Source organism: Silurus aristotelis, assembly GCF_946808225.1.
Source record: "Silurus aristotelis genome assembly, chromosome: 23".
Taxonomy (NCBI): Eukaryota; Metazoa; Chordata; class Actinopteri; order Siluriformes; family Siluridae; genus Silurus; species Silurus aristotelis.
This window is the reverse complement of record NC_139596.1, coordinates 13,604,229-13,630,366: the sequence shown is the minus strand read 5'-3', so window position 1 is coordinate 13,630,366 and position 26,138 is coordinate 13,604,229. Positions and strand designations below refer to the sequence as shown.

Sequence of the window (26,138 nt, the reverse complement as noted above, 5' to 3'; positions counted from 1 at the left end):
AATGCCTGATCAATCACCAAATTCAATTCAATTCAATTTTAATTTTTCATGCAGCTTTACAGAATGTAAGAATTATAAAACTAAATCCACTTATATTTAAATTGTTGTGTATTTTACCCCAATAGACAATAACACTGCTACATACAGAAAAACACACTTCCAGTCAAACAATATTCGGACAATATTTAGCTAATAATTACTAAACCAGTTAACAAAAATATTTGCACAAAAACATAAAAATCCCCTAACAAATCATCTCAATATCCAAATACAGACTGAGAGTTTTAAGGACCTAAAAGCCACCTAATCCCTGAGTTCTGTAATGTTTAAAGGTATGCAAGTGCACTACACCGGCACTAAAGCCGCAATGAGACAATATATTCATACAGGAAGTGTTAATTAGTCTGGCCAGGCCTGAAATTTCTCTTCATTCATTGTGCATTTTTTCAAATCTTGACCTTGTGTTTAATTTCACATCACATTTAAAATAAATCCTTTTTTGTTGTCTGACATTTTTGAAGCTTCCTCTATGGCGTTGGATCGCGCCTATGGCTAATGTCTGATTCCACTGAAAACCCTTTTAACAAAGCTGATCTGTTTTAAACAAGCATGTCACATGACTATCCCTTGAGGCTGTATGCGTGTGTGTGTGTGTGTGTGTGTGTGTGTGTGTGTGTGTGTGTGTGTGTGTGTGTGTGTGTGTGTGTGTGTGTGTGTGTGTGCGAAGAACAATATTTAAGGACAGTATCACAGATGGCAAAATCCCTTAGTATCCCATCACTAATTATGCTGACTTATCAAAGTCAAATATCAGTACAGAACTACATACTTTCCACTCCTCATTTGACCACAAGCATTATTTATACTGCATAGCCCTTCTTCCAGTCTCAGTCTATGGAAGGAACAGACCTTGGCTTTTTTCAGTCAGGGTCAAAAAGAAGCAGATAACATGATATTTAATCATAGGGAAAAAAATGGTGTAAAAAATAACACATCTATCTTAGTCAGGTACAGTTGTAATAAAGTAGAGCTGAAGGAGGTCTCGGCTATTGGCCGTGCCCTCTCCTGCTCCCCGCAGTTCATGGTGTGGAGGTCGATGCCCACTGCTGAGTTTGGTTATCTGAGGAGCAGAGTGCTTTCTGGATAAGCGAGAAGGAAAACAGCAGGCGTTCTGACCTCTCCCGAACCAAGAAGGGACAATCAGCTGGCCAAGAGCCAGCAGGTGGTAGGTCTTCCAAGAAAACAGAGCAACAGAAAACGTGGATGAAGGATGAAGAGTCTGAAAACAAGCTGCACAAGCAGGGCGGCTGAAATTGAATGCTGGTCTTGAGAAGACAGAAACACAGCGGATTGGGAAAGACTGAAACCGACAGCTTGGGCTGAGTGACTGATTGCCTGGAATGGCTTGAGGTCAGTGTTGTGCCCGCAATGGGGAGGCGGCGATGCCCCCTGGCCCAGCGCTCCACAGCCCCACTATCTGATTAGATCTGCTCCCTCTGGCAAGAGCACCCAAGTTCAAGAGGAGCATGAGACAGATGAGAGGATTGGAGAAGGAGATAAAGAAGTAGAGATAGAAAGCTTGACAAGGAGCATCTTTCATCCTGAATGGCGTTTCATAACATTGCCACAGCGTATCACGACAAAATTGTGCAGTCAGACTGCCACAATGCGGGGTACCAGCCAAAAGACACCATCTAGAGCAGAAAAAGGAAATGACTTCTTGTAATAGAATAAGTACATCTCCGAGATTCGCTCGCAGCTAAGCTGGTCATGGATTCAAAGGAACGATCACGATCGCTAAATATCTTAGCAGGGCAAATTCAATCCAGCAGCCTGGCTTAACAGTCATAACAAAGACGAGATATAGAGAAAATAAAGATGTTTGGAGAGGGGGGGAAACAGGAAGAAGAAAGAATCAATTGCAAAGACTTCAATCCAGCTCTGAAGAGAAATTCAATACGCAGCTGTAGTGCTTTTTCGTCCTCGTCTTTGCTTTGTGTTACGGCAAAAACAAGTCTGTTAATATAGCAAACCTGTCACATGAAGGCAATCGTTGAAAATGCACAGAAGCTGCGCAGAGACTGCGAATTTCCCTAAAATATATTTAAAATGTCAGAGAGCGAGGTCTAGGTTCCCATCAAAAAGGGAGAGAAAAAAAAGTGATTAATGTAAGAGAAATGTTACTTTGAGTCATGTGTGTATGTGTGCGAGGTGCTCCTGCTTTAGCCTCTGCAAACATGCTCAGGTATAAACAGATCGATTTTATTGTCACATACACAACTCTGTAATAGAACACAACACAAAACAGGAAAGAGCATATGAGTGAGCAACCTTCATCATCTTTTGCTGTCCTTCCAGACCAAGCCTGATATGCACACAGCACCTGCATGCCAATGAAGACCCTCGAAACCAAGGTTTCAATAGGCTGGATGACCATCTGCCCATGGCCCAGAGTGTTACACTGCTCTAGACTCCACCTGCCCTCGGGGATCTGCTCAGTTTGCTGAGATGGACAACTCACCTTCTCATCAGCAGAATATGACAGAAAGGTTGACGCAAGGTAGAAGGCTGTTGCTTTATGGACAAAGATATTACTTATACATTTGACCAACAAAATAGACTAAGTGTTAAAGTCGCTGCTGCTACATTCATTATTCCATTATGGAAGAAAAACTCTTTTACATGGTATAAGAAAGAAACATTGAGAGGAACCAGACTCATCTGGATGAGACCAAAAGTGTGATTATAAATCATAAAACATTAGAAACACCAGAGTGAGAGAAATATCATGAGCACCGGAGTGTGTGATTATAAATAATGTTGTTTCTACCAGTGGTGGACAGTACCGAAGTAAATGTTATTTATTACTGTACTGAATCTGTACTTTACTGAAGTATTTCCATTCGGGGAGATTTTAACTTTTCTACATTTTGCGAAATCAGTCGTTACTTTTAATTTATGAGCGGATAATAACTTAACTGGTCAAACATACAGCAATCCACCAATCAGAGTCGAGTGTTCGCTCTGTTTAAAAGTTGTTTTGATTGGCACTTAGGCAATCTAGGTAGACACTAGGCACCTACTTACACTAACATACAGTTCAGCATCAGTTCAACAGCAAGCAGAACATTTTGAGAGGAATAAATTATGGAAAAAACTCCAGACTCGAACAACACTGTGGTCTTATTTGCACAATTTATGTTTTTGGGTTTTGGGCTCATAATAATTTGAATAGATATCAATCACTGTTTGACTCATCAATATCATTCTATTAATAGATTGGTGTGCTAAGAGTAACATTGGAGTATTTACACATAAACTGAGAAAGAGTCTTGTAACAAAAATGATAATAGGACATTATTGCCTTTGTACTTTGGATACTAAAGTACTAAGTTATAGTAATAACTTTGAATAATTAGGTACATTTGAAAGCAAATACTTTTGTATTTTACCTCAAGAGAAGGATAAAAGTCATATTTTATCTACTGTATCTCTACTTTAACACAAGTACACGGTTTGTGTACTTCATCTACCACTGGTTTCTACAGTCTTAATGCAAGACAATAGAACTGCTACATACAGAAGAGCACACTTTCAGTCAGACCGGGAGAATATTTAGCACATCATTACTGCAATACTTTAGGACTAGATAACCAAAATGATTTGCACCAAAACAAACACCTAACAAATTAGGGGTACAACTCACCTTCTCATTTGCTGAATATGACACAAAGGTTGATGCTAGGTAGAAGGCTCTCGCTTCATGGACAAAGACATTACTGATACATTTGACCAACAAAACGGCATAAACGATAAAGGTGCTGCTGCACGATTGAAGTTCTTTATTCTTCTTATGAAAAGCAAGTAAGCACTATAATTGTTAGTATTGCTGTCTTGTGCCCTTAATATTCATGCATTGCCAAGAGTATGAGTATTGTGCATGTCCTTGCGGCTGAAAGGCAGCTAGAGTGAATATATCATGAATCACAAATGTCTCATACAAAAAAGTCATTCCAGGCCATCTCTGCTTTCCTTTGCATGTTTCATATTTACCATAATGCCTTGACAGCTCCGGTCTTGGTAAAAAAAATTACATACCAAAGAATTAATATAGAGATAGAAATGACTAGTGACTGTTATTTTTACTGGATGAATTCGATGTCGTTACTGAGACACCACCCAATTAATTACATTCTCAATCACAGAGTGACAAGCAACATTCCAAACACTATCTGCATCTTTAGATAGAAACAGAACCCTTTTTTCGCTACAGTCTAACGTTAGGGCAATGTGGATCTCTGTCGCCTTGTCATGGCATGTTCACCGGAGCTCAGATGAACACTGACAGGCAGGAATCCTTCTAATTATCTGCTCCTGGCCCCGGATGCAAATGGCTGGGTGCTGACGGCACTGCTCTATGACTGGCAGCGTGGTGACACTGGGGGACCCACCGCCTGTCAGTGGCCTCACTCTATCCGGGGACACCAGGGTGGCTTTGTCAATCACTGGCCAGACACATTACAGCACTGATGGAGCTCATTTGGGCAGCTGTAAATTAGGGCGCTAGATTATGGTGGATAATAGTGAATCATTTCAAAAGTAAAAAAAAAAAAAGACTGAGGAAACCCGATGGATCTGAACTAGAAAGACCCTTTCTGTTAGGATGTCATTTTATTAACAGGAATAGAAATGCCCCTAAATGAGTTAACCACATTGCAGAAAGGGAACTGTTGTCTCAAGTGAAGTATGACTCCAATATGGCAAAAAGCTCCCAATAGTTCACAGAGAGCAAAAAAAAAAAAGAACAGAAACTGCAAATGTATGAAATCCAGAGTTTTTTTTGGCGTATCAGGCAAAAAAAAACAGAGCAGACAGGAAGATGGCGGCCATGCTGCTTGACAGTTGACTCTGTTCGATGTGACTTTCACAGTCTGCTGGCAGTTTGTGTGGAAGCCATCACATCTGTGACTCAGAGTTTGATTAATGAGCCTTTCAGCCAGCCTCCGCTGTGTGAGGTGGGGCCGCGGCCTTCTCCTAGGCTTCACTGATTCACCACCCTCACACACACACACACTCAGATACATGCATACAAAAAACACTCAGATACCAGACTTTAATTTCTAGTCCTAACCAACTTAAAATTCAAAAGTATGAAAAAAAAAAAACAACAACTTTGCAACAAGTAAACCGATGAGCGTGAACATAAAGGAACGGTGTCTTTTTCGCAATGTGATTTCAAAATGTCAACCTTAGAACCTCTCAGCTGCAAGTGATGCTTTGACAAGTGAAGCATTTGCTTCCCCCCCCCCATAACACACAGGATCTGCAAGGCTCTTCAACTCTGACAGCTCTGCTCACCCCTCCACCACAAAACGCTTCGAAATCCACAACACCACAAACACACTACCGTCTCTTAAATAGTGAGAAAAAAAGGTGCAGCAATAACAATTATCCTCCGTATACCCACTAGGACTCCACCTCTAAACGAGCTGATCAGCATCTGTGGACAAAGCCCCACCATTTTGACACATTTGTTTTTATTTCGTTCCCTTGGAAAGAAAGCTTACCATATGGCCATCATTTGGAACAGATGGCATTTGCCCAATGGTGAAGCACACTGCCTATCAGTGCAATTTAGAGCACTCCATTTCAGATCCGAAACTGCCATTTTGCTCAACAATTATTTGCCTGGGCAGCGACTACATCTTGTAGAGTTGCAGCAGTGCGAGTGGTAAAGAGTGACCCAGGCTGTTGACCTGCAAGGTACAAAACTCAAGGCTGTTCGATGCAACATGTTATTTCAGTCAGAATAAAAGCACATCAAAACAACTGAAAAGGACAGTTCACATAGAAATATGATGTTTAAAAAAAGAGTGCTCTCAGGCAAAAAAAAAGCTGAAATATCATGAAATAGATCTTGTTTTTTTTATAACCACATACCAAAAGATTTGGGATGATGGGTTAAATGTAAATAAAAACAGAATGGTTTGCAAAGCTTATAAATGCATATTTGATCTACAATAAAACATTGAACATATCAAATGTTTAAACAGAAGACATTTTATGAAAAAATTAGGTCATTTTTATTTGAATGGCTGTATCACAAAATTTGGTACTTTTAACAACAGTCCATATACTTGTGGGAACTGAGAAAAACAGTTTTAGGAGAGGAATGTTGTCCCATTTGTGTCTAATACAGGATTCTAGATGCTTGACATTCCTGGGTCTTCTTTGTCACATTTTTCATTTCATGATGCGGCAAAATGACCTGCAGTGAATGGACATGTGGTGCCACCCAGATGAGGATGGGTTCCTTTCTTAAGTTTTTTCTTGCTACCGTTGCCACTGGCTTGTTCATCAGGGATAAACATATATAACTGCTTAATCTGCGTAAAGCTGCTTTGAGACAATGAGTCCAAAGCACTATACAAAAAAAATTTAATTGAATCAAATGTTTCCAATTGGTAAAAGACCTGGACTGCAGGCTCTTCTACTTCTTCTTCTTTAACTCTTCTACTATGAAGCCATGCTGTTGAAATTGATACAGAATTTATTTAAGCATTTCCTTGCTGAAAAATGCAAGGCCTTCCCTAAAAAAAGACATTATCTGGATGAATGCATATGCTGCTCTTAAACCTGTAGATACCTTTAATTATTAATGGTACCTTTCCATATGTGCAAGTTGTCCATTCCACCCCATACCATCAGAAATGCAGGCTTTTGAAGTGCGAGCTGGTAATAAGGTGAATGATCTCTCTACTCTTTAGTCTGGAGGATGCATGGTCTCTGACCAAAGAACAGCTTCCATTTTGGACTTTTTTCTCAGTCCATTTTAAATTAACTCTGGCCCAGAAAAAACGGCACAGATTATGGATCATATTCACATATGGCTTCTTCTTTGCAGGATAGAGCTTTAACCTGCATTTGTGGATGCCACAGCAAATTATGTTCACAGACAATGATTACTGGAGGTGTTTCTGAATCCGTGCAGCGATTTCCATTACTGAATCAAGCCTGTTTTCAATGCAGTGCCGCCTGAGGGCCAGAAGATCCTAAGCATCCAATATTGATTTTCACCCTTGTCCTTGCGCTTAGAGGTTTCTCCAGATTCTCATAATCTTTTAATGATATTATGTACGGTACATGTTGAGACATTCCAAGTCTACGCAAGGAACATTCTTCTAAAATTGTTCTGAACTTCTAAATATTTTTAGTCACAGGTTGTTGTTTTTTTGCAGAATTGTGAAAATTTTCTCATCTTTACTTCCGAGACACTTTCCCTTTCTAAGACACTTTTATACCCAGTCATATTACTGACGTTTTTTTTTTTTTTTTTTACTCTTCCAGTATTTATGCCCCCAATCCCAAGTTTTTAAAGACGTGACCATCAAATCTAAAAAGATTCAATTTTGTACTTAAAATGGTACATTAGCACAGTTTAAACATTTTATATGCTTTCTATATTGTAAATAAAATATGGCTTTGTGAGTTTTGCTAAATAATGCTGTTTAGTAGTTATGTACAGGGTGTTTAATAAAGTGTATATTTAGATATTTAAATCCAGCATCAACCAGTTTACATATACTTTTTTTCAATGATATTTCTTATAAAAACAGCAAACAAGAGCAGGATACAACAAAATGACACAGGAAATTTCAGTAAAAAGAGTGCAGTTATAAAATCTTGAACATTATGACAGCAAAATGTCTATGTAAAGATATATGATTATGTAAATCTATTTAAATATTCATTATCTTATTATCATAGTAACTGCAAATCAGAATCAGAATGACACTGGAATACAAGAAAATTAAGAATATTATGCTCTTCGGTCTACAGTAAAAGAAAATGGTGATGCACTGGTTAGTGGTTTTGTCATTTAATCGAAATAAACAAATATATAAAAATTTAAAACTCAATTTCCCCTGGAGATACGGAGAGCATAACAGACCCTTGTAAAGTGCAGGATGCACATCCTGCCTTCTCTACTGTTGATTTGTACTACAGCAGCCAATTCCAGGCTTCTTTTTAGCTCATGTTCGGCTGCTTGCATGGGCAACAGTATAAAAAAATGATACCCTGTCTTGTTTTATCTGTCTTGCATTAAACATATGTTCGCCTTCACGTCTCCATAAAAGATGCATGGTGCAAGATGGGAGAAATAGCTAGTGTGTAGAAACTGGCAACAGTTATTTTGCAAAGAGCATTCTTCCATGTAAACGTAAATGTCCATCTCAGCTATAAGCTATAATCTATCAGCTTCAAGTCATTGTTCCACTGATCCCCTTAACTCTGCCTTCAGTCCGATTGGGTCATGTCAGAGTCGGAGAATTTGCTTTTTCTCTCCCGATCTCTTATTCCCGGTGTCAGTTGTGAGTCTGGGGAATCAGAGACTCCATTAATCAGCTCGGCTCCGCTGAAAAGTTCCATTTGAGAATGATTTATGACACCGCCAGCAGAGACGGCCAAATGACAGGTGACAAAGAAGGACACCCACACCTGTGTAAATCTGCTCTCTCGCTCCATCTCTCTTTCTCTCTCTTCTTAATCTCCCATCTGGTTAGGTGTCGCAGTCGAGTTGGCGCCGAAAGTTTCAGAATTAATGAAGTCATATCAAGCAAGACTTAACAACTTTGAATGTAAAAGTCCACCGGCGCCCGCTCTCCGGACTCCACGTTTTATATAGCCGAATATAAGGTCAGCACTTAGAAATGATCCAAAGAGCTAGACTGGACTGGCAGGTATAGTAAATATGTAAGGCGAGGGATGGAAAGAGAGCAAGGGAGGGGGAGCTGGAGAGATAATTGAACGAGCAAGCGCAAAGCACAAAGCTAATGCTGATAGCTGATCGTCTCTCGAGGCGATACCAGGATACGTGAAAGCAATGTTTCATAAACTCGGCCTATTACGCCCGAGACTCAAATGAAGGTGACAGAAATAGACATAGACTGGGACATGGGTCTTCAGACCTGTCCCTGTTATCACTCATTCCAGTCATATAGTTTTCATCACATGCATAATACCCCTACAGTCCCGCGAGAGAGCTTGGCTGGTGAGAGAGAGCCTGTGCAGTTCTCCACCAACACAAGCCTTCTAACGCCCTTCAAAAACCACCGGCACATAAGCAAGCGGCAGAAAAAAACAGGAAACGCCTCTCGGCTTAGCGATCCGCCGAATTTCACCTCCCGTAATCCCACTCATTCATTACACGCTGTAAACCTGCTTGCTTTGAATAAACAGGTTCTAATGAGGCAAGATTTGGACTTCCTTTTCTTCATGGGATTACACCACATTATATAATATTTACTCTCGTCTCTTCACCGCTATCATTCCACGTTCTTACATTCCCTTTTCTGCCTACCTCTCACACACACACACACTCTCTCAGTCTCTCTTTCTCTGTCTCTCCCCCTCTCTCGGGAGGCCATGCCAGTCTGCACTGAAAGTTCAGTATTACCTATTCAGCACCATTCATGAATAATCCTGCAGTAATGCCTGGGAGACAGAGCCGAATGACAGTATCTGTTTTAAACACGTGCAACAAAGTGGCACAAGGCCGAGAAGGGTGGAGAACTCTAGTGCACACACACACACACACACACACACGCCTTCACTCACTCACTCACACACGCACATACACACGCCACCCTTATTAGGAACACCGTCCTTGGCAAGACAAGCTGCTTGCCCTTTGTTCGAAGACGCATGTAAAAATGAGGGCGGTTTGAAATGGAGCCTGTGTAGCTGCTAGACAAGGTGTGAGGGGCCCTTATGGCAGCCTGATAGTTTTCAGCATGACAGCTCAGAATAGAGGTCTGGAGAGACGGATGAGTCTCGGCTGCCTGGAGCATCACCCCGTCCCATAAATATTTATACTCCCAGCAAGCCGAGGAAGAGGAGGCACTAGGAGGAAGAGAGCACAACCTCAATCAGGTTCCACCTGAAGTCGGGCCTGACCGACCGACACCAGCGACAGTAAATGACTTTACTATGGGGGTGTATAACTAAAAACCCACGGGAAGGCATCGGCTGCGCCGCACCTGGGTAATGTGCATGCCTCATCAAAGGCAGCGACGACGGTCTACCCTTGTCTCGTTCACCTTTCCTGCCTCTTTCCCCCTATTTGTCCTCTCAGGCAACCTCGAACTCCATTTAGGGTAGAAGAGGCACTCCATCACTGAGGGAATGTTTATAGAGAAGGATGAACACATTGATGCCTCCTACTGTGGAAGATACACAGATAGTTGGAGGATCTCCAAGCTGTTGAGGGGGTACAAGGCAAGCTGGCCACTGCACCACTGCCACGGGGCAGTTACTGAGCATGAGCAGTGGGCAGCTGATCTACAATCAGTTCACTATCAATCACTGATTCTTTGCAGCACTGGGTTATTCAAAGGTTATACAAACTTTTATTAGATTTCAGAAGGAGTGCAGGTCATTTTAGAGAAAAAACGTGACAAGAATAAACACAAATATTTTCAGCCTCACCGACAGGTTACATTTTTAATAGAGCTTTTTGGGCTGGGTGGAAGGTTTATTGCTGGACTAATTATATCTCATGGCCTGCCTATTTATTTATTTTTATTGTAAACAAGTAGGTTTATTATGTGAAGCAATATATTGATATTAATTATCCGAGGTGTTATGAAAAAATTTTGAGACTAGCTTTGTAACACGCCAACAGATGGCAGCACGCACAGTCACAGGGAGCACCGACCTTCAAAAAAAGGTAATCGTCCCGTGTACATCGCGAGCCGTGCAACTGGTGCTATTCTGACCACGTGTGCGCTCTGTCATTAAGCTTTCCTCACACGTGAGTTTCTCGCCGGATACAACATGATCTCACTTACGCACCTACCCTATTTACCGGATTTGGCTTCTGGGGACTTCACCCTCTTCCTGAAGATGGAAAGCAAAAGGTCCGCAAAGGTCAACATTTTGACACCACTGCAGATACCCAGTGCGAAGCGCAGAAGCTGCTTGACAGGCTTCGAAACACTAGGAGCATTGTATTGCTGTGCAAGGGGACTATTTTGAAATGATAAACGTAGATAAATAAGTACTTACTTCTAAACAGAGCTCGTCTCGGAACGTTTTGGTCATGAGTTCAAATCCCAACACCACCAAGCTGCCATCAGTGGGCTCTTGAGCAAAGCTCTTAACCCTCAAGTGCTCAGTGGTACGGATCACATAAAATGTCTTTCTGGATAACCGTGCCTGCCAAATGCTATGAATAAATAAAAATAAAAAAAACAGACTGTGGCTACACAGTATATACTGTATATACACTCTATATATACTGTAAATAGCTGACTAGCTCACCGTACATCATCACATGACGATGGCTACTACATTTTTAGCATAATCAGCTATATTTCCAGGCAACCAAAACATAGGAACATTCCCCCTTGGGCAAGCTGATAGATGAATAATTGTGTCCACTCCTGTTACATTATATTCTGTTTACATTTCCCTCATCTCCTGGGGCGGACTTCTTTCTTAACTAAACCTGGCCTACTTTAATTGACATTCCACCACAATGAGCCATTCTGACCCACTACTAACATGGTGAAAAAAAAAAAAACCCTCTGTTCAATAATACCTAGGCATGATGCCAAGAAAAAAAAATGTTCACCCCAGTGATGAAAATCTGAAAAAGATTTGTTCTCCTGTCCAAAAACTGTGCATAATCAGCTTACAAGGTCCTGAAGCTTATTGGCAGCTAAAACGTACAAAAGGTATCAGATCAAACAGAATTAACCTACGTGTCACAGTGTGAAGCTGAGGTCATTTTAGCTTAGGCAAACACATAATGTGATTAAGGCAATGGACTTAGAATCTGAAGGTTGTGAGTTCAAATCCACACTCCTGGGCCCCTAAGCAAGGCCCCTAACCCCATACCTGCTCAACTGTATAAATAAGATCATTGTATGCTGCCCTGGATAAGTGGACATGCCAAATGCCATAAATGTGAAAGTCACATAAAAAAGTTTATAGAAAGTGTCAGATTTAATTCCCTACACAGAGGTGGAAAGTAAACAATTACATTTTCTTGCGTTACTGTAATTGAGTATTTTCTATTTTCAAGTTATACTTTTTAAAGTATTTTTTTTTTATACTGTCATTTTACTTTTACTTAAGTATTTTTTTTTATGTATTGTACTTAACTACATTTTAAATGATATCAGTTACTGAGGGAAACAAAAAAAATAAAATAAAATGCAAATAGAAAAAATAACGCGTCCTCGGAAACTAACGCACTGATTGATTAATGCGCGGGAGAACAACCGTGCTAAACTAACAAGAAAGAAAGATGGAGACGAACAAGACAGACACCAGTGATGCAGATCCAGCGAAATGCCGATAAATAGAAAGTTACGCAATGCGTGCGCTCACTGTCTGAATTGGGAATCTGCATTTGCGATTTTTCTCATTATCATAAATGACATTATAACAGGGTTTTTTTTTTCGCTGAAAAAGTGCATAACTCACATTAGACTAAAGTCAAGAACTCTTATTTTTTGTTATTGCACTTTCATTTGTAAATGTGTTTAATTAAAAATCAACTAGTTTGTGATTTCATTTCGTTTATTCATAGTACATATACATCTGTAAATTACTGTTTATAGTCCTATATTCCATTCTATTTAACTTATGTAAATCATGCAAAAACTGTATATCCTTGCTGATATTGCACTCTGGTTAGACCCAAACTACATTTTGTTGCCTTGTACTTGTACATGTGTAAGACAATAAAGTTGAATCTAATCTAATCTAATCTAATTCACATCTCCTTGTCCTTTTTGAACTAAACTAGAATCCCAAACAAACCCCTGGCTGTTAATAAAAGTAACTTGGTCAATTTTATTTTGAGTAAATTTTAAATGAGATACTTTTTACTTGAGTAGATTTTTAGATTTTGTTGATTTTACTTAAGTCAAATTTTATTTACCTAACAGTGTCAGTGGATTACAGGTGTAAGGAAAAAACAGGCTTTAAAAAAGACACAGGTGAAGAGCAAAACAAAGTCCATAATACAGTCCAAGTCCAAGAGCCTGGAGACAGGAGACAAAGCAATGCAGGAAAACCAAACTCAGAAATTTGAAACTTTCCAAAATCCAAGAGCCAACAAACAGTGCAGCAAGTCCAAACCAGAGCAGAACAGGATCAGGGACAGGATCAGGAACAGGAACAGGTTTAGGATCAGGATCGGGAACAGGAACAAGAATAAGATCAGGAACAGGTTTAGGATCAGGATCAGGAACAGGAACAAGTTCAGGAACAGGTTTAGGATCAGGATCAGGAACAGGAACAAGAATAAGATCAGGAACAGGATTAGGATCAGGATCAGGATCAGGAACAGGAACAAGTTCAGGAAAAGGTTTAGGATCAGGATTAGGAACAGGAACCAGGAACAGAAACCAGAGCAGGCAGGGTGGCAAGAAAAATCTCAGGGACTAGGGAGCCGGTAAAATTATCTGGCCGCGAGCTAAAGTCTAGATGTCCTAATATACCGGGTGGCGCAGGAAAAACGGCAAGATGGCCGCCAACCCGGAAATGCGCACCACGAAACCGGAAGTCCTAAAAAAAACAGGATTTTTATTTAGGTAGAATATTTTATTACTCTTTCCACCTCTGTCGCTACACAGTTCAGGGGTGTATGGGATGAATATATTATTTAATTAATACCCAGCAGTGAAATACACACACCAGCAAACATTCAGGACTATGCATCTACTCTAATGAAAGCCCACACATTTAGATTACATTTACATAGACAAGAGGAATTCCTTCTTCATATCACAGATACGTTTCTAAGAAACACAAAGTGGAAAAGGGAAATATGTATTTATATAAGTGGAAAGTCTCCCCCTTTATAATCGGTAGGCTTCGTCCATAGAGGGTTTTAGGTCTGAGTTAAAGAAAATTTTTTTCAGTCTGGTTTTTGAAGAAGGGAAATTGTAATTTGGGAACACTGACATGAGTTTTTGGGAAGTTTTATATATATATATACATTTATTTATAAATTTGTTCTCCTGGAAAGAGGGCCTTGCTAGAAAGGAGAGAGAGAGAAAGAGAGAGAGAGAGAGAGAGAGAGAGAGAGAGAGAGAGAGAGAGAGAGAGAGAGAGAGAGAGAGAGAGAGAGAGAGAAATCAAGAACTATTACCTGTTAGCCAGCAGATTTGTGAAGGTCACCTGACTCATTCTCTGGTAAGCCGACAGCACTTGGGCCCAATCCCACTCTCTCGTGCTCATAGCTGACTGTTGACAAATGAGCAAAGAGTATTGTTAGTTATTAATCAGCGTTAATACGATCACAAAATTACTGCTCCAGCTGGGCTGGACTAACTAAAGAGGAGGGGGTCCTGGACGAGGCCTCTCCGACAGAATCTATCTATCATGTCTGCACAAGAAGGTTTTCATTCTAATAAGACAGCAATTAATTTATAAATCCATTCGGTGAGGGATGTAGCCATCATTCCTAAAAAGATAAATCAATTTTGGTAGAGAAGTCGTTACTCTTCTAGCTGTTCTGTAGGGCAAGTTGCCCAGCGATACGTTTTTGTTTTTTTCCTCTCGGTTTCTGAGTATGTGTAGACCGACCCTTTGTTAGCGAGGCAAATAAAAATCTGATTGCTTTGATTGCCAAAATGTCACTCTTTACTTCAGGCAGAGTTTTCATTGACGAAAAGAGAAGAACGTCGCAACGCTGTTTTTCCTCCCCAACCGGCTGACTGATGGCAGTCGTGGGTTTTTTTATTTTTATTTTTTATTTTGTTCTTCTTTCTTTTTCCCTCCCATCCATTTGATTTGATAAACCGCACAGCCACCTAAAGCAAGGGAAGCTTTTTAATCATCCTCTTAACAGGGTGCTTTATGCAAAGCAATGCAAACTCTTGTGATAAGCAGAAAAGGATTACGAGTGCTCCAGCTAGCACACAACAATAGGTGAAGTATTAGCCTTTGAGCTTAGAAAACAGAGAGAAAAAAAAAGAGAAAGAAAGAAAAAAAGCGACAAAAGAGCGGACAGAAGTATAAAGTTCTCCTAAAGATTTCTTTCACTGATTGACCTTCGAATCTCGCAAGTGGCGAACTTTTCCCGTGTTCATCCCCAAAGCTTCAAGAAGTTCATCGGGGCTGAGATATTTAGTAATTAAGCCTGACAAATATGAAATCCGTGGCTTTCTATTTTTTTCTTTCTCTCCTTCTTTCAATTCGCAGCCACCTACTTCAGGAGTTCACCTCTCAAGTGTTTTTAAACTTTCAACCTTTTTTCCAGCGCTGATTCTTTGTCTCAGCCCCCTTCACGTTTAAATATTGCATTGGGACCGTGTGACCTACAGAGAATCAGGGAGTTCATCCCAGTAAAAGCACTTTAACGTTCTTCTTTGGCGTTCACCTTGCCAGCTCTGCTCCTGTGGCCTTGAGGAAAAGCTCTCGCTTAAGCACGAAGACGGGGGGAAAAAAAGCGTAAAAAATAGTTCACCGCATATATGAACTGCTTTAAATAAAATTGAAGGGAAGGACGCGACACATGACATGTATCTTGGTGGTGGGGGTGGGGGGTGTAGTGGCTCTATGTGTATTGTAATTCCATGGGAAGGGTTTTGAATAGAAAAAGGACCAACCTGATCAAATTTTGCGCGGCCGATGTGGTCAAAGTGAAAGAGCGGGTTGAAGTGGGGCGGACTGTTCGGCACATTCGCTGCTGAGGAGAACAGGACAGACGCTTGTCCCTCGGGAGAAGATGTACCGTCTATGGCAGGAGCTATCTTGGACCTTAACAAGCCCTGAAACAATCAGGAAAGAAAAGAGAGAGAGAGAAGGAGAGATGGAAAACGAGAGAGAGTGAGAGAATATGGTGGCGTAAGTTAAATAAAACCCTCTAAAAAAAGAGACAGCACGTGAGGTCTAAATGATTGAAAGGACAAAGATAGTAACGTTCATGCCAACCTGGATGAGTCTAGACATACATTATTATTAGACTACATTTTCACAAGCGCCCATTAAAATGGTACAATTAAGCAGGAATCTCCACAGGCCGACTGAACACACCAATGGACGAATGAGTACATCTTGACAAAATGATTCCATATCCAATTTTGGAAGTAATGGCCATTTCTTTTTCTCTCTATTCCCTCAGTAATTGGCCCAACAATGGTAGAAATTAATCAGTCTTAATCCAGAATAGAATTTGAGGGCAGAGATATGTATAGAGATATGTGACACTATGAAGCCTGACACTTAAAACTAACTTAAAATGAAACTTCAAATAGTCAGGAAACAGCGAACCAGTCAGACTGACTCACTCTGTGAGAAAGAACCGAAGATAAACCAGGCAAGACTCAAAAAAAATATCGAACTGGTAAATGCAAAACTATTCCCATGTCAATTACGTTGCATAGCAACGGGGTTTTTTGTATTTTAGATGAGTTGATATTGTCTGAGATGTGTAATGAATCTGTAGTAAAATAAATTCACTATACTGCAGGGGAAACTAACCAAAATATGCTTTTTTCAATGATAAGATCAAATAATGTCATTTCATTAGAAAACACCCAGACACTCACATGGGTTTTTTTTTTTTTCTTTTTTTTCGTAATAAGAAAATAGTAATTTCCTAATATCAGCATGTCTCAAAGCATTTTGTTCCTTTAACACCCCAGAAATATTACTGTTTTTTTTTTTTTTTTATTAAACAACGTTGTGCATTTTATTATTAATTAAATATATATACAATTCCTATCAAAAATTTGGAAACACCTAGTTTTTCATAGATGTTCCTTTTTTTTATTCACAAAAACCACTGTAATTTAAGTTATAAAGATTTACTTTGACCAAACTCATATAAATGTACAGATATTAGACTTTGTGTTATTTTCATCCGTTAGCATGAATAACAGATCTTTATACTTTAGAAATTAAACTGAAATACTTCGCCTCTTGGTAAACCTTCCGAAGGTGGTGTTCACTAGTTAGAGATTTCTTTCTGACCCTTTGATTCAGTTCACACCACAAGCAGTTAAATAGGATTTAGGTGAGGTGACTAAGCAGGCCATTCTATGGTAGATATCACTCCAGCCAACTGTTTGCTCTCTAAATAACGTTCACAGGGCTTGGACGTTTGCTTCAGGTTATTGTCTTGTTGTACGGTGAAGTCGGTCCCAATTAGCCGCAGTCTAATTAAACAGAATTGCATGGTGTTGAAGTATGGAATGGGAGCCATGTTGGTTTAGTTTTTCTTTCACTTGGAATAAATTTCCAACTTTTCCTGCTCTAAAACAACCCCAAACCATTAAGTTTCCACCTCCATGTTTGACTGTGGGTATGAGGCAGTCTGCTAACATCATCTCTCAACATGTTCTCTGTCTTACATAAGTTTCTCGATTTGAGCCAAAAATGTCACATTTGGACTCATCCTTTCCACAGATCTTTCTTCTAGTCATTCACTGTCCAATTCTTGTGTGTTTTGCCTTTTACCTATTTTATTGCATAGAAACAAAACAGAACATGCATGTGTCTCAAAAACCATAAAAGTTGGATGACTAGATGTTTCCGAACTTTTCCTAGACACTGTATTTATTCACAGTTACATTTAATGTTATATACGAATGTTATTGCTACTCATGTTGTACAAGCTATAAACACTCTTTAAAATCTTCTCTTTTTTAAAGTTAACGAGTAAAACCCGATGTCAATGACACAATGGCGATCAGTCTGGTCCAACAACTTCATTTTGTTCTTCCAAATTAAAAAAACGAAAAGTGTGTCTATCCGAAAACACTTTGATAAACACTTTGAGGAATTAGCTTAGCTCGGACTTTTACATGTTGCTGACTCTGGAGTGAAGTTAATAACACTGATTATATTCTCAAATAGGCACCTGTTAGTGAGTGGAATATTATGCAGCCAGTAAACATTTTGTCCTCAAAGTTGATGTGTTAGAAGGGTTAGTGTTTGACAAGAGCCAGATTGTGACGGCTAGACGACTGGGTGAGAGAATCTCTAAATCTGCAGCTCTTGTGGGCTGTTCCCCGTCTGCAGTGGTCAGCATCTCTCAGAAATGGTCCAAGAACGGAACATTGCTCAGGAGCGGCTAAGACTTATTGTTTTGGCAGCAAATGGGAGACCAAAACAATACTAGGCAGGTGGTCATGATGTTATGCCTGATCTCATACAAGTCCCTATGTAAGCTATTAGCTACAGACAGGCGCTAAAAGCTGCTAGAGCTAAACACCTGAGCAAACTCATAGAAAATAACAAAAACAACCCCAGGTTCCTTTTCAGTACAGTCGCTAAATTAACAACAAATCAGGGATCTGAAAAATGTGTTCCATCACAGTTTAGTAGTGAAGACTTTATGAATTTCTTCACTGAAAAAATAGATAACATTCGAAAAACAATTGTGGCAGTTCAACCTCTGACAGCATCTCCCGACACAATCGTACTTACAACCCCACAACTACACTGTTTTACATGTATAGGACAGGAAGAGCTGTATGATGTTATTACCAAAGCTAAATCAACAACATGTCAGTTAGATCCAATTCCCACTAAACTACTGAAGGAAGTGTTATATACAGCTGGTGAGCCTCTTTTAAATATTATTAACTCCTCACTATCGTTAGGTCATGTCCCTAAATCCCTCAAGTTAGCAGTTATTAAGCCCCTCATTAAAAAACCTAATCTGGATCCAAGCACGCTATCGAATTACAGACCAATTTCAAATCTCCCATTGATGTCTAAGATTTTAGAAAAGATTGTCGCTGCCCAGCTATGTAACCACTTGCAGGAGAACAATATCTTTGAAGAGTTTCAGTCAGGTTTTAGGCCCCATCATAGCACAGAAACTGCTCTAGTTAAAATCACTAACGACCTGTTTTTAGCTTCAGACCAAGGCTTCATCTCCCTATTAGTTTTACTAGATCTTAGTGCTGCGTTCGACACTATAGATCATGATCTTCTCCTCGATCGCTTACAGAATTACATCGGTATTCAGGGACAGGCATTAAGCTGGTTTAAATCCTACCTGTCCAATCGTTACCATTTCGTAGATTTAAATGGAGAGCTATCCAGGATAATGCTAGTAAATTATGGCGTGCCACAAGGGTCAGTTCTGGGACCCCTGCTTTTTACAATATACATGCTTCCATTAGGAAATATTATTAGAAGGCATGGAATTAGCTTCCATTGTTATGCTGATGATACCCAGCTATATATTTCATCCAAACCAGGCGATACAGCTCAATTAGCTCGCATAACTGAGTGTGTTGAAGAAATAAGAGATTGGATGACCCATAACTTTCTGCTATTAAATTCTGATAAAACGGAGATTTTGCTCATCGGCCCAAAAAATAGTACACAGAAGCTCCAGCATCTCAGCCTGCATTTAGACGGTTGTTCTGTAACTACTAGTTCAACGGTAAAAGACCTGGGAGTTATTTTAGACAGCAACTTATCTTTCAAAAATCACATCAATCAAGTTACAAAAACAGCCTTCTTTCACCTTAGAAATATTTCTAAGCTAAGAAATATGTTATCTATATCTGATGCAGAGAAGCTCGTCCATGCGTTTATGACCTCTAGAATAGACTACTGTAATGCATTACTAGGTGGATGTCCTGCATCATTAATAAACAAGCTTCAGTTAGTTCAGAATGCCTCAGCAAGAGTTCTTACTAGGTCAAGAAAATACGATCATATAACCCCAATCTTATCGTCCCTACATTGGCTTCCTATTAAGTTTCGAATAGACTACAAACTACTGCTACTCACTTATAAAGCACTAAATGGTTTGGCTCCCATGTATCTATCCAGTCTCTTAACACGCTACAATCCGTCACGCTCCCTGAGATCTCAAAACTCTGGGCTTCTAGTAGTTCCTAGAATAGCAAAGTCCACTAAAGGCGGTAGAGCATTTTCACATTTAGCTCCTAAACTCTGGAATAGTCTTCCTGACAGTGTTCGGGGTTCAGATACACTCTCCCAGTTTAAGTGCAGATTAAAAACATATCTTTTTAGCAAAGCCTACACATAACACACATCACACACATCACATCATAACCTTGTGCTCCAGAACATCTGATCACATGCACATTATCAACTTGTGCTGTTAATATCATGAACAGCAGCTACGCTAATTCCTCTCCACTGCTTCTCTTTCTCTTCCCATCCCGAGGCATCCTGAGGTTTGGCCAGCTCCAGTCACGTCCCACCTCGTGAAGATTATGGACCTATGGATGATCATGGAGAAGTAGATGCCGAGTGTTTAAAGGCCCTGGCATGGAGAAGCTGATGCTGGATCTATGATGATCACAAATTGTTCTGTATTGTTGAAAGATTTATGACCAAACTTTTGATGTCACCCATATGAGGATGGGTTCCCCTTTGAGTCTGGTTCCTCTCAAGGTTTCTTCCTCATATCATCTAAGGGAGTTTTTCCTTGCCACTGTCGCCACGGCTTGCTCATCAGGGACAAACGCACACCATTCACCTTCACTGCTGTTTTCTGTAAAGCTGCTTTGAGACAATGTCTGTTGTGAAAAGCGCTATACAAATAAACTTGACTTGACTTGACTATTACAATAGAAATGATAATGTATTAAATAAGCACATATAAAACATGTACCAGGACTTTTGCTTTCTTTGAAAAATAACACCACTTTCTGACCAATCAGAATTGAGCAAGGTGCTGGGGCATAATAGAGAATGGTTAATGCACAACACTTTTGCAAGACTTTTTCTTTTTGGAAGACACACAGGCGTTACAAGTTGCCCAAACCTTCTCCTGCATCAGAATGTGTGTGTGTGTGTGTGTGTGTGTGTGTGTGTGTGTGTGTGTGTGTGTCCGGTGTGTGTGTGTGTGTGTGATGGTAGAGTTAAGTGTTAAACTCTTTTCTGCCTGTAGACGCAATGCTGCTTAATTGCTTGGTAAAAAGCAGCGCATGCCCACCTCATTGAGCTGGATGGTGTGATGGATCTGCCGCAGGTTCTGAATACCACCTGCTCGCTGGCAGAATGCCAGCAGCACAGCACACATTTTCTGCTCGGCCGGTTCACTGGGTCCACCTCTATCCTGCACCAGGCCACTCTCCACACGCTCAAATATGCTGAGAGTGAATTAGAGAGAAAAAAAAAGAGAGAGAGATGTATCCATGTAAACAGTCTCTGCTTATATACCATGAGGAACATGAGCTGACAAATAGCTATCAGATGGGCATTGCGAGGACAATTTAGCAGTGTAACCAACGCTGAAATGCGGGCATGTTGCCAATAACTCTTTTCACATCTTTTCTACATTGTATCATTGACTGAAAAAAACCCCACAAGGAACACAACAACAACAACAACAAATAAAGAATATTTAAAGCCACACTATTTGTCGCATAAACCTTAAGGTCCACATCACTTCTCTTACATGCCTCACCTCACTTCAAGATATGAAATGGACACCTTCTTCCAACACCTGCTGTCACTGTTTTTCTCTCGCTTCCTCCCATTTTTTTAAACAGTCAAACAGCGAGATGCTGAGTGCTGGCTGTCAGGTTGCCGTTAGCGGCGCTGACATTGAGGAGAAGCTGCCGAGGCCCTGAGCAGGCCACGTGTCAGCACCTGGGCCCGCATCCTTCCCTGTCCATCAGTGTGCAGGTGAAGCAAATGATTGGATCCAGTCAGCGGCTTGATTAATGAGAGGCTCGGCGGATCCGGGACAAGCTATCAATCACATCATTAGAGCCAATGTGCCCTGAAAGAGGCAGGACACCCCCGCCGCCGACCGAACCCACTGCATTCATCTTCATCTGTGTATGCACGCCGTCAAGCGCTGCCAGGGTCACCATGATGGAGAGCAATCATCTTCTCCTCTACAAATTACTTTGCAAAGACAAGAGACTGTGTGCGGAGGTGTGTGTGTGTGTGTGTGTGTGTGTGTGTGTGTGTGTGTGTGTGTGTGTGTGCGCGCATGTCAGTGTGTGTTGACAAGTAAGAGGGTGGGTCTTGGGTGGGGGGTGGGGGGGTTTAGGGAACACGCACTCCACCGCTGCACTGTACGCTGATTGTTTACAACACAAACAGTGCTGGAAAGTGAAGGTTATTTTAATGAATAGTAATGGATCTCTTGACTGTCTCAGACAGGTGATACATAATCACTCTTCCCGGCTTTTTTTCTACCGTGCCCCTTTCTGCCCTCTCTTTTTTTTTTTTCGCTGCCTTTCCTGTCACTTAGGGAAAAATATTTCCCGGAATACTAGCAGTAATTTACCTTGCTTTTATCTATATATATTTCTTATATGACATGAAATCTTTGAAATAAGGCTAATTATTTAATAAGAAGCATCGCTAGTTTGTGGTAGGAATTGTGGGTTTTTTCATTTAAAAAAAAATTAAAATTCAGTGATGTCATTTCTCCAAAATATCGAGCTCGCCCTCTTCTCCGAAGTGATGCCAACAGGGTCAGCGATGACATTAAATGTGGCATTAAATTCATGATCAGAGTGGATGCAATTTCCCTGAATGTAAACCGCTCATTGATTAAACGACTGAACTTTGAAAAACTCGGCCGAGCAAAAGTCAAGATAAGTCTGCTTCGGAAAATTATACATTAACATATCGGGGCATATGTGAGAGCCGAAATGAGAGGCGTATATTTTTTTTTCCTTCTTTCACTGGTATATTTTCAATTGCATTAAGTTAATCTGTTTTACTGCAAACAAATTGAAATCCCTAGAGCTACATTTTCAATTGCATAACATTAACCTTTGATTAACAAATTGCTCCGTTTTCAGACTGGCGCTCTGAGCTCACCTCTCACTGCAGAGCTTCTGTGCTTTCTGCAGCTGCATGGAGCTCCATTTAGGCCTTTTCTCCTCCAGACTCTGCAGAAGCTTATGCACGATGGGTTTCGGCTTGCCCTTCTCCAGGCCCAGGTTCACCTGCAGGCACTCAGAAAGCAGTGCCAAGCGCTCTTTGACCTCTCGCTCCAAGGGCTCAGAAGACACCCGCTCAAGGGTCTCTCCATTCTTTAAGCCCTGGCACAGGAAGCCGAGCAGTGCCCGGATAAGCAGAGCCATGGGCCTTAGCTGTCTGGCACTCTGGCACTGGCGCTTCTCAGCCACGTTGAAGAGGAAGCGAATGGGCGGGGGGATGGAGGTCACACAGGACGGGAGGTGGGTGAAGATGAAGGAAAGAGCCTGATGAATGGTCAGACTAATGGCGACTGTATTTTATGGGAAAAGAGAGATATTTATGAAGTGGTTATCAAAAATATATTTGATGAATATTTAAAGAATTGGGTCAGTTCGGTTCTTATTAACATATCAAACAATCATTCAGAAACAAAATTATAAATCTGGTCTAACCTGCAACATTAGTGCAGAAAAATAAATAATTGACATTTGGTATGACATTTTGAACTCCCTGGGATAGACCCTGGGCTCACTTGTGTTCCTGTGTAGGATAAGCTGTAAAGAAAATGAATCGATGGACAATTTGAACCCATTCAAATTATAATTTCCATCTTTAGTAATTGATTTATCTTGGTTAGTGTCCTGGTGGATCTGGAATCTCGAGAAAACTAGGCAAGCATTGGGAATAGGAAGTGGCAGCTCAGTGGTTAAGATGTTGGATTGCTATTCAAAAGGTTGTGAGTTCAAATCCCAGCACCACCAATCTGCTACTGCTGGGCCCTAATGAGCTAAACACAAGTTGCTCTGTAGAAGAGCGTCTGCCAAATACTGTAAATGAGTATGCTTTAACTGGGACACCATTCAGACACACTTAAACACAGCCAATTTACCTAGCAGGTGGGAAGACTTTTTTTTATGTCATTTTCTACATAGAGAAACACCATATGGACAAAAATACTGGGACACCTGACTTTTTCAGCATTTGTGGCTCTTTCCCAAATTGTTTGCACAAAGTTGGAAGGCACATAGTTGTGTAGGATGTTTTCGGATGTCTTTGTCGAATGACACTATTAGATTGTATAAAGGACACTATTTATAATCACACACTCCGATGCTTATGGTATTTTTTTACTCTCCGGCGTATTGTTTTTTTCCATTTATAATCACAGTCTTGATATCACCCCGAATGAGGATGGGTTCCCTTTTAAGTCTGGTTCCTCTCAAGGTCCTCTCAAACATCTTCCCAAAAGAGTGGAGATAACTGCATTTAGTACCTATTCCAAATAGGTACTAAATGCAGAATGGGATTTTTAGAAACATTAATCTTATGGTCAGGTGTCTACAAACTTTTGTCCATACAGTGTATTTTCACAGGTAAATTAGTGGTATTTAGATGATGAGATTTATACATAATTATTGTTTTGCTTCCTGCTTGAGTTCTGAGATTACTCACTCTTGCTGCTGTCTTTCGTCTTGGCCTCCTCCGGCGTATAGTTCCACTCTTTAGGAATCTTGGCTCGAACACTTTCAGGGAGGTTTTGTCTGAGCAGTGGGCTAGGATGTTGTTCACATGCCTGCATCATGCTCACTAAGTGCCCTAACAGGCTGCTGATAGGTTTGCAGACGACCTCTCTGATACACTTAAAAATCACAGGCTCGCCTTCGGCTGGATCTGTCGAAACTCAGGTCTGGTTAGTTACACGGTTAGTTACATCTACTTACTAATTAATTGTTTGTTTTGTTCATATAAACTGGCTTTTAGTTCGATTACATGGTTACATTTCAGCATCAGGAAACAAAATGCATTCGGAGGGGTTGAATGCCCATCACTTCCTACACACCTTCAAATCAACTAAAAAAAAAAAAAAAAACGTGTCAAGAGTGAAGAGACATGTGACAGTATGCGCTAGTTGCTGTGGCCATATTCTGAAAAACTAGCAAGAAATCAGATTTTGACCATGTTTTTATCATGTATATACTTGTATGTATGTATGTATGTATGTATGTATGTATGTATGTATGTATGTATGTATGTATGTATGTATGTACTTGAACAAATCTGCTTTGATTTCTTTAACATAACAATGAGTAAATGTTTTCCCTTCATTTAATTTGCAAACTTAGCATCTGCCTGCAAAGATTATTTGAAGTAATAGCCAGTTAAAAAATGCAGCAATAAATGCAGTCAGTATAATTATAGATTTGTGCTTTGCTTTTGATATGTTCAGTTTCTGGGTGCAAATGAGCAATAGCAATATGGGCAAACCTAATCGAGTTGGGTTATACTCTAAGAGCAAGAACTATTTGTACAACTGTAACAAGCCAGAACTTTACATGTGTGGGTCGGGATGTAGGTCAAACATCATAGAAAGTCATAGAAAAATATTTTAAAAAATTTCCCAGGCAGCTACACAGGTGGTAGCATGGAGACACATTCACCTCTGCAATGTGAAATATTAAAATAAGTATCTGTAAGCTGCTTCTGTTTAGCCATTTCCTTCTGACAAGGAAAGGAGGGGTCTCAAAATACACAAAGATGTCAAGCTAAATTAACAAAGACTAAAAAAAACTAAGGCAATATCCTCGCTGGCATTTCTGACAAGTCCAATTATGTCACTTACCAAATGGCACACGGACAAATCCTAGCACTAAGCAAAGCTCATCATAGACGCCTTTGTTCTACCGCTGGATTTCATTGGTTCTCTTGAAGAGGGCCCAATCAGCAATTAAGCCAATTACGCCTCCAGGAACATTTAGTTACACACAAAAAGCAGGGCGCACTCACAACACACCCTCCTTCTCGGTCTCCTAGCATACCCCCCTCTCATTTGTCTAATTTATGCAACAATAATTACCCCTCGCATGTAATAAAAACACAAAAAACGAGTGCTCTGGCTCTGCAGGAGTCCGGATTAAACCCCCAAATCAAAGGCAGTTCCAAAAGCAAAGTGTCAGGCTGTAATTGCAGTCTCTGTGTCAGTATGCTAAATCAACGTGCTAACCATTAGCACAACAGGGAATATACATGTAGCAGCTTTTGTCGAAACGGGGACAAAGAGACAAGGTTAAAATGGAAATGGCAATAAATAAGCAATCATAGGGAGAGCTGAAGGTTTAATTATGGCTTTGATTTATGAGGAGCCTCTCCTGTCCATGCATGGTACCAACTAGCCTGCTGGTCAGATTTAATACTTGGGTAATTAGGGACACCGCAGACTGGATGAAGAGCGAATA

The 26,138-nt window shown here is 40.3% G+C and overlaps 1 protein-coding gene across 4 annotated transcripts in view; it reads right to left on the bottom strand.

Moving 5' to 3' along the window:
• kiaa0825 (KIAA0825 ortholog) overlaps positions 1–26,138 on the bottom strand; it is a 145,420-nt gene that overhangs the window by 60,301 nt on the left and 58,981 nt on the right. For all 4 annotated transcript variants that reach the window (XM_083527612.1, XM_083527614.1, XM_083527613.1 and 1 more), the window contains 5 exons: positions 24,358–24,576; positions 22,804–23,215; positions 20,954–21,110; positions 15,630–15,791; positions 14,168–14,262 (listed from right to left, as the gene is read on the bottom strand). In XM_083527612.1, coding sequence (XP_083383738.1) covers positions 14,168–14,262; positions 15,630–15,791; positions 20,954–21,110; positions 22,804–23,215; positions 24,358–24,576 — 1,045 coding nt within the window. The remainder of the gene's footprint in view (positions 1–14,167; positions 14,263–15,629; positions 15,792–20,953; positions 21,111–22,803; positions 23,216–24,357; positions 24,577–26,138) is intronic.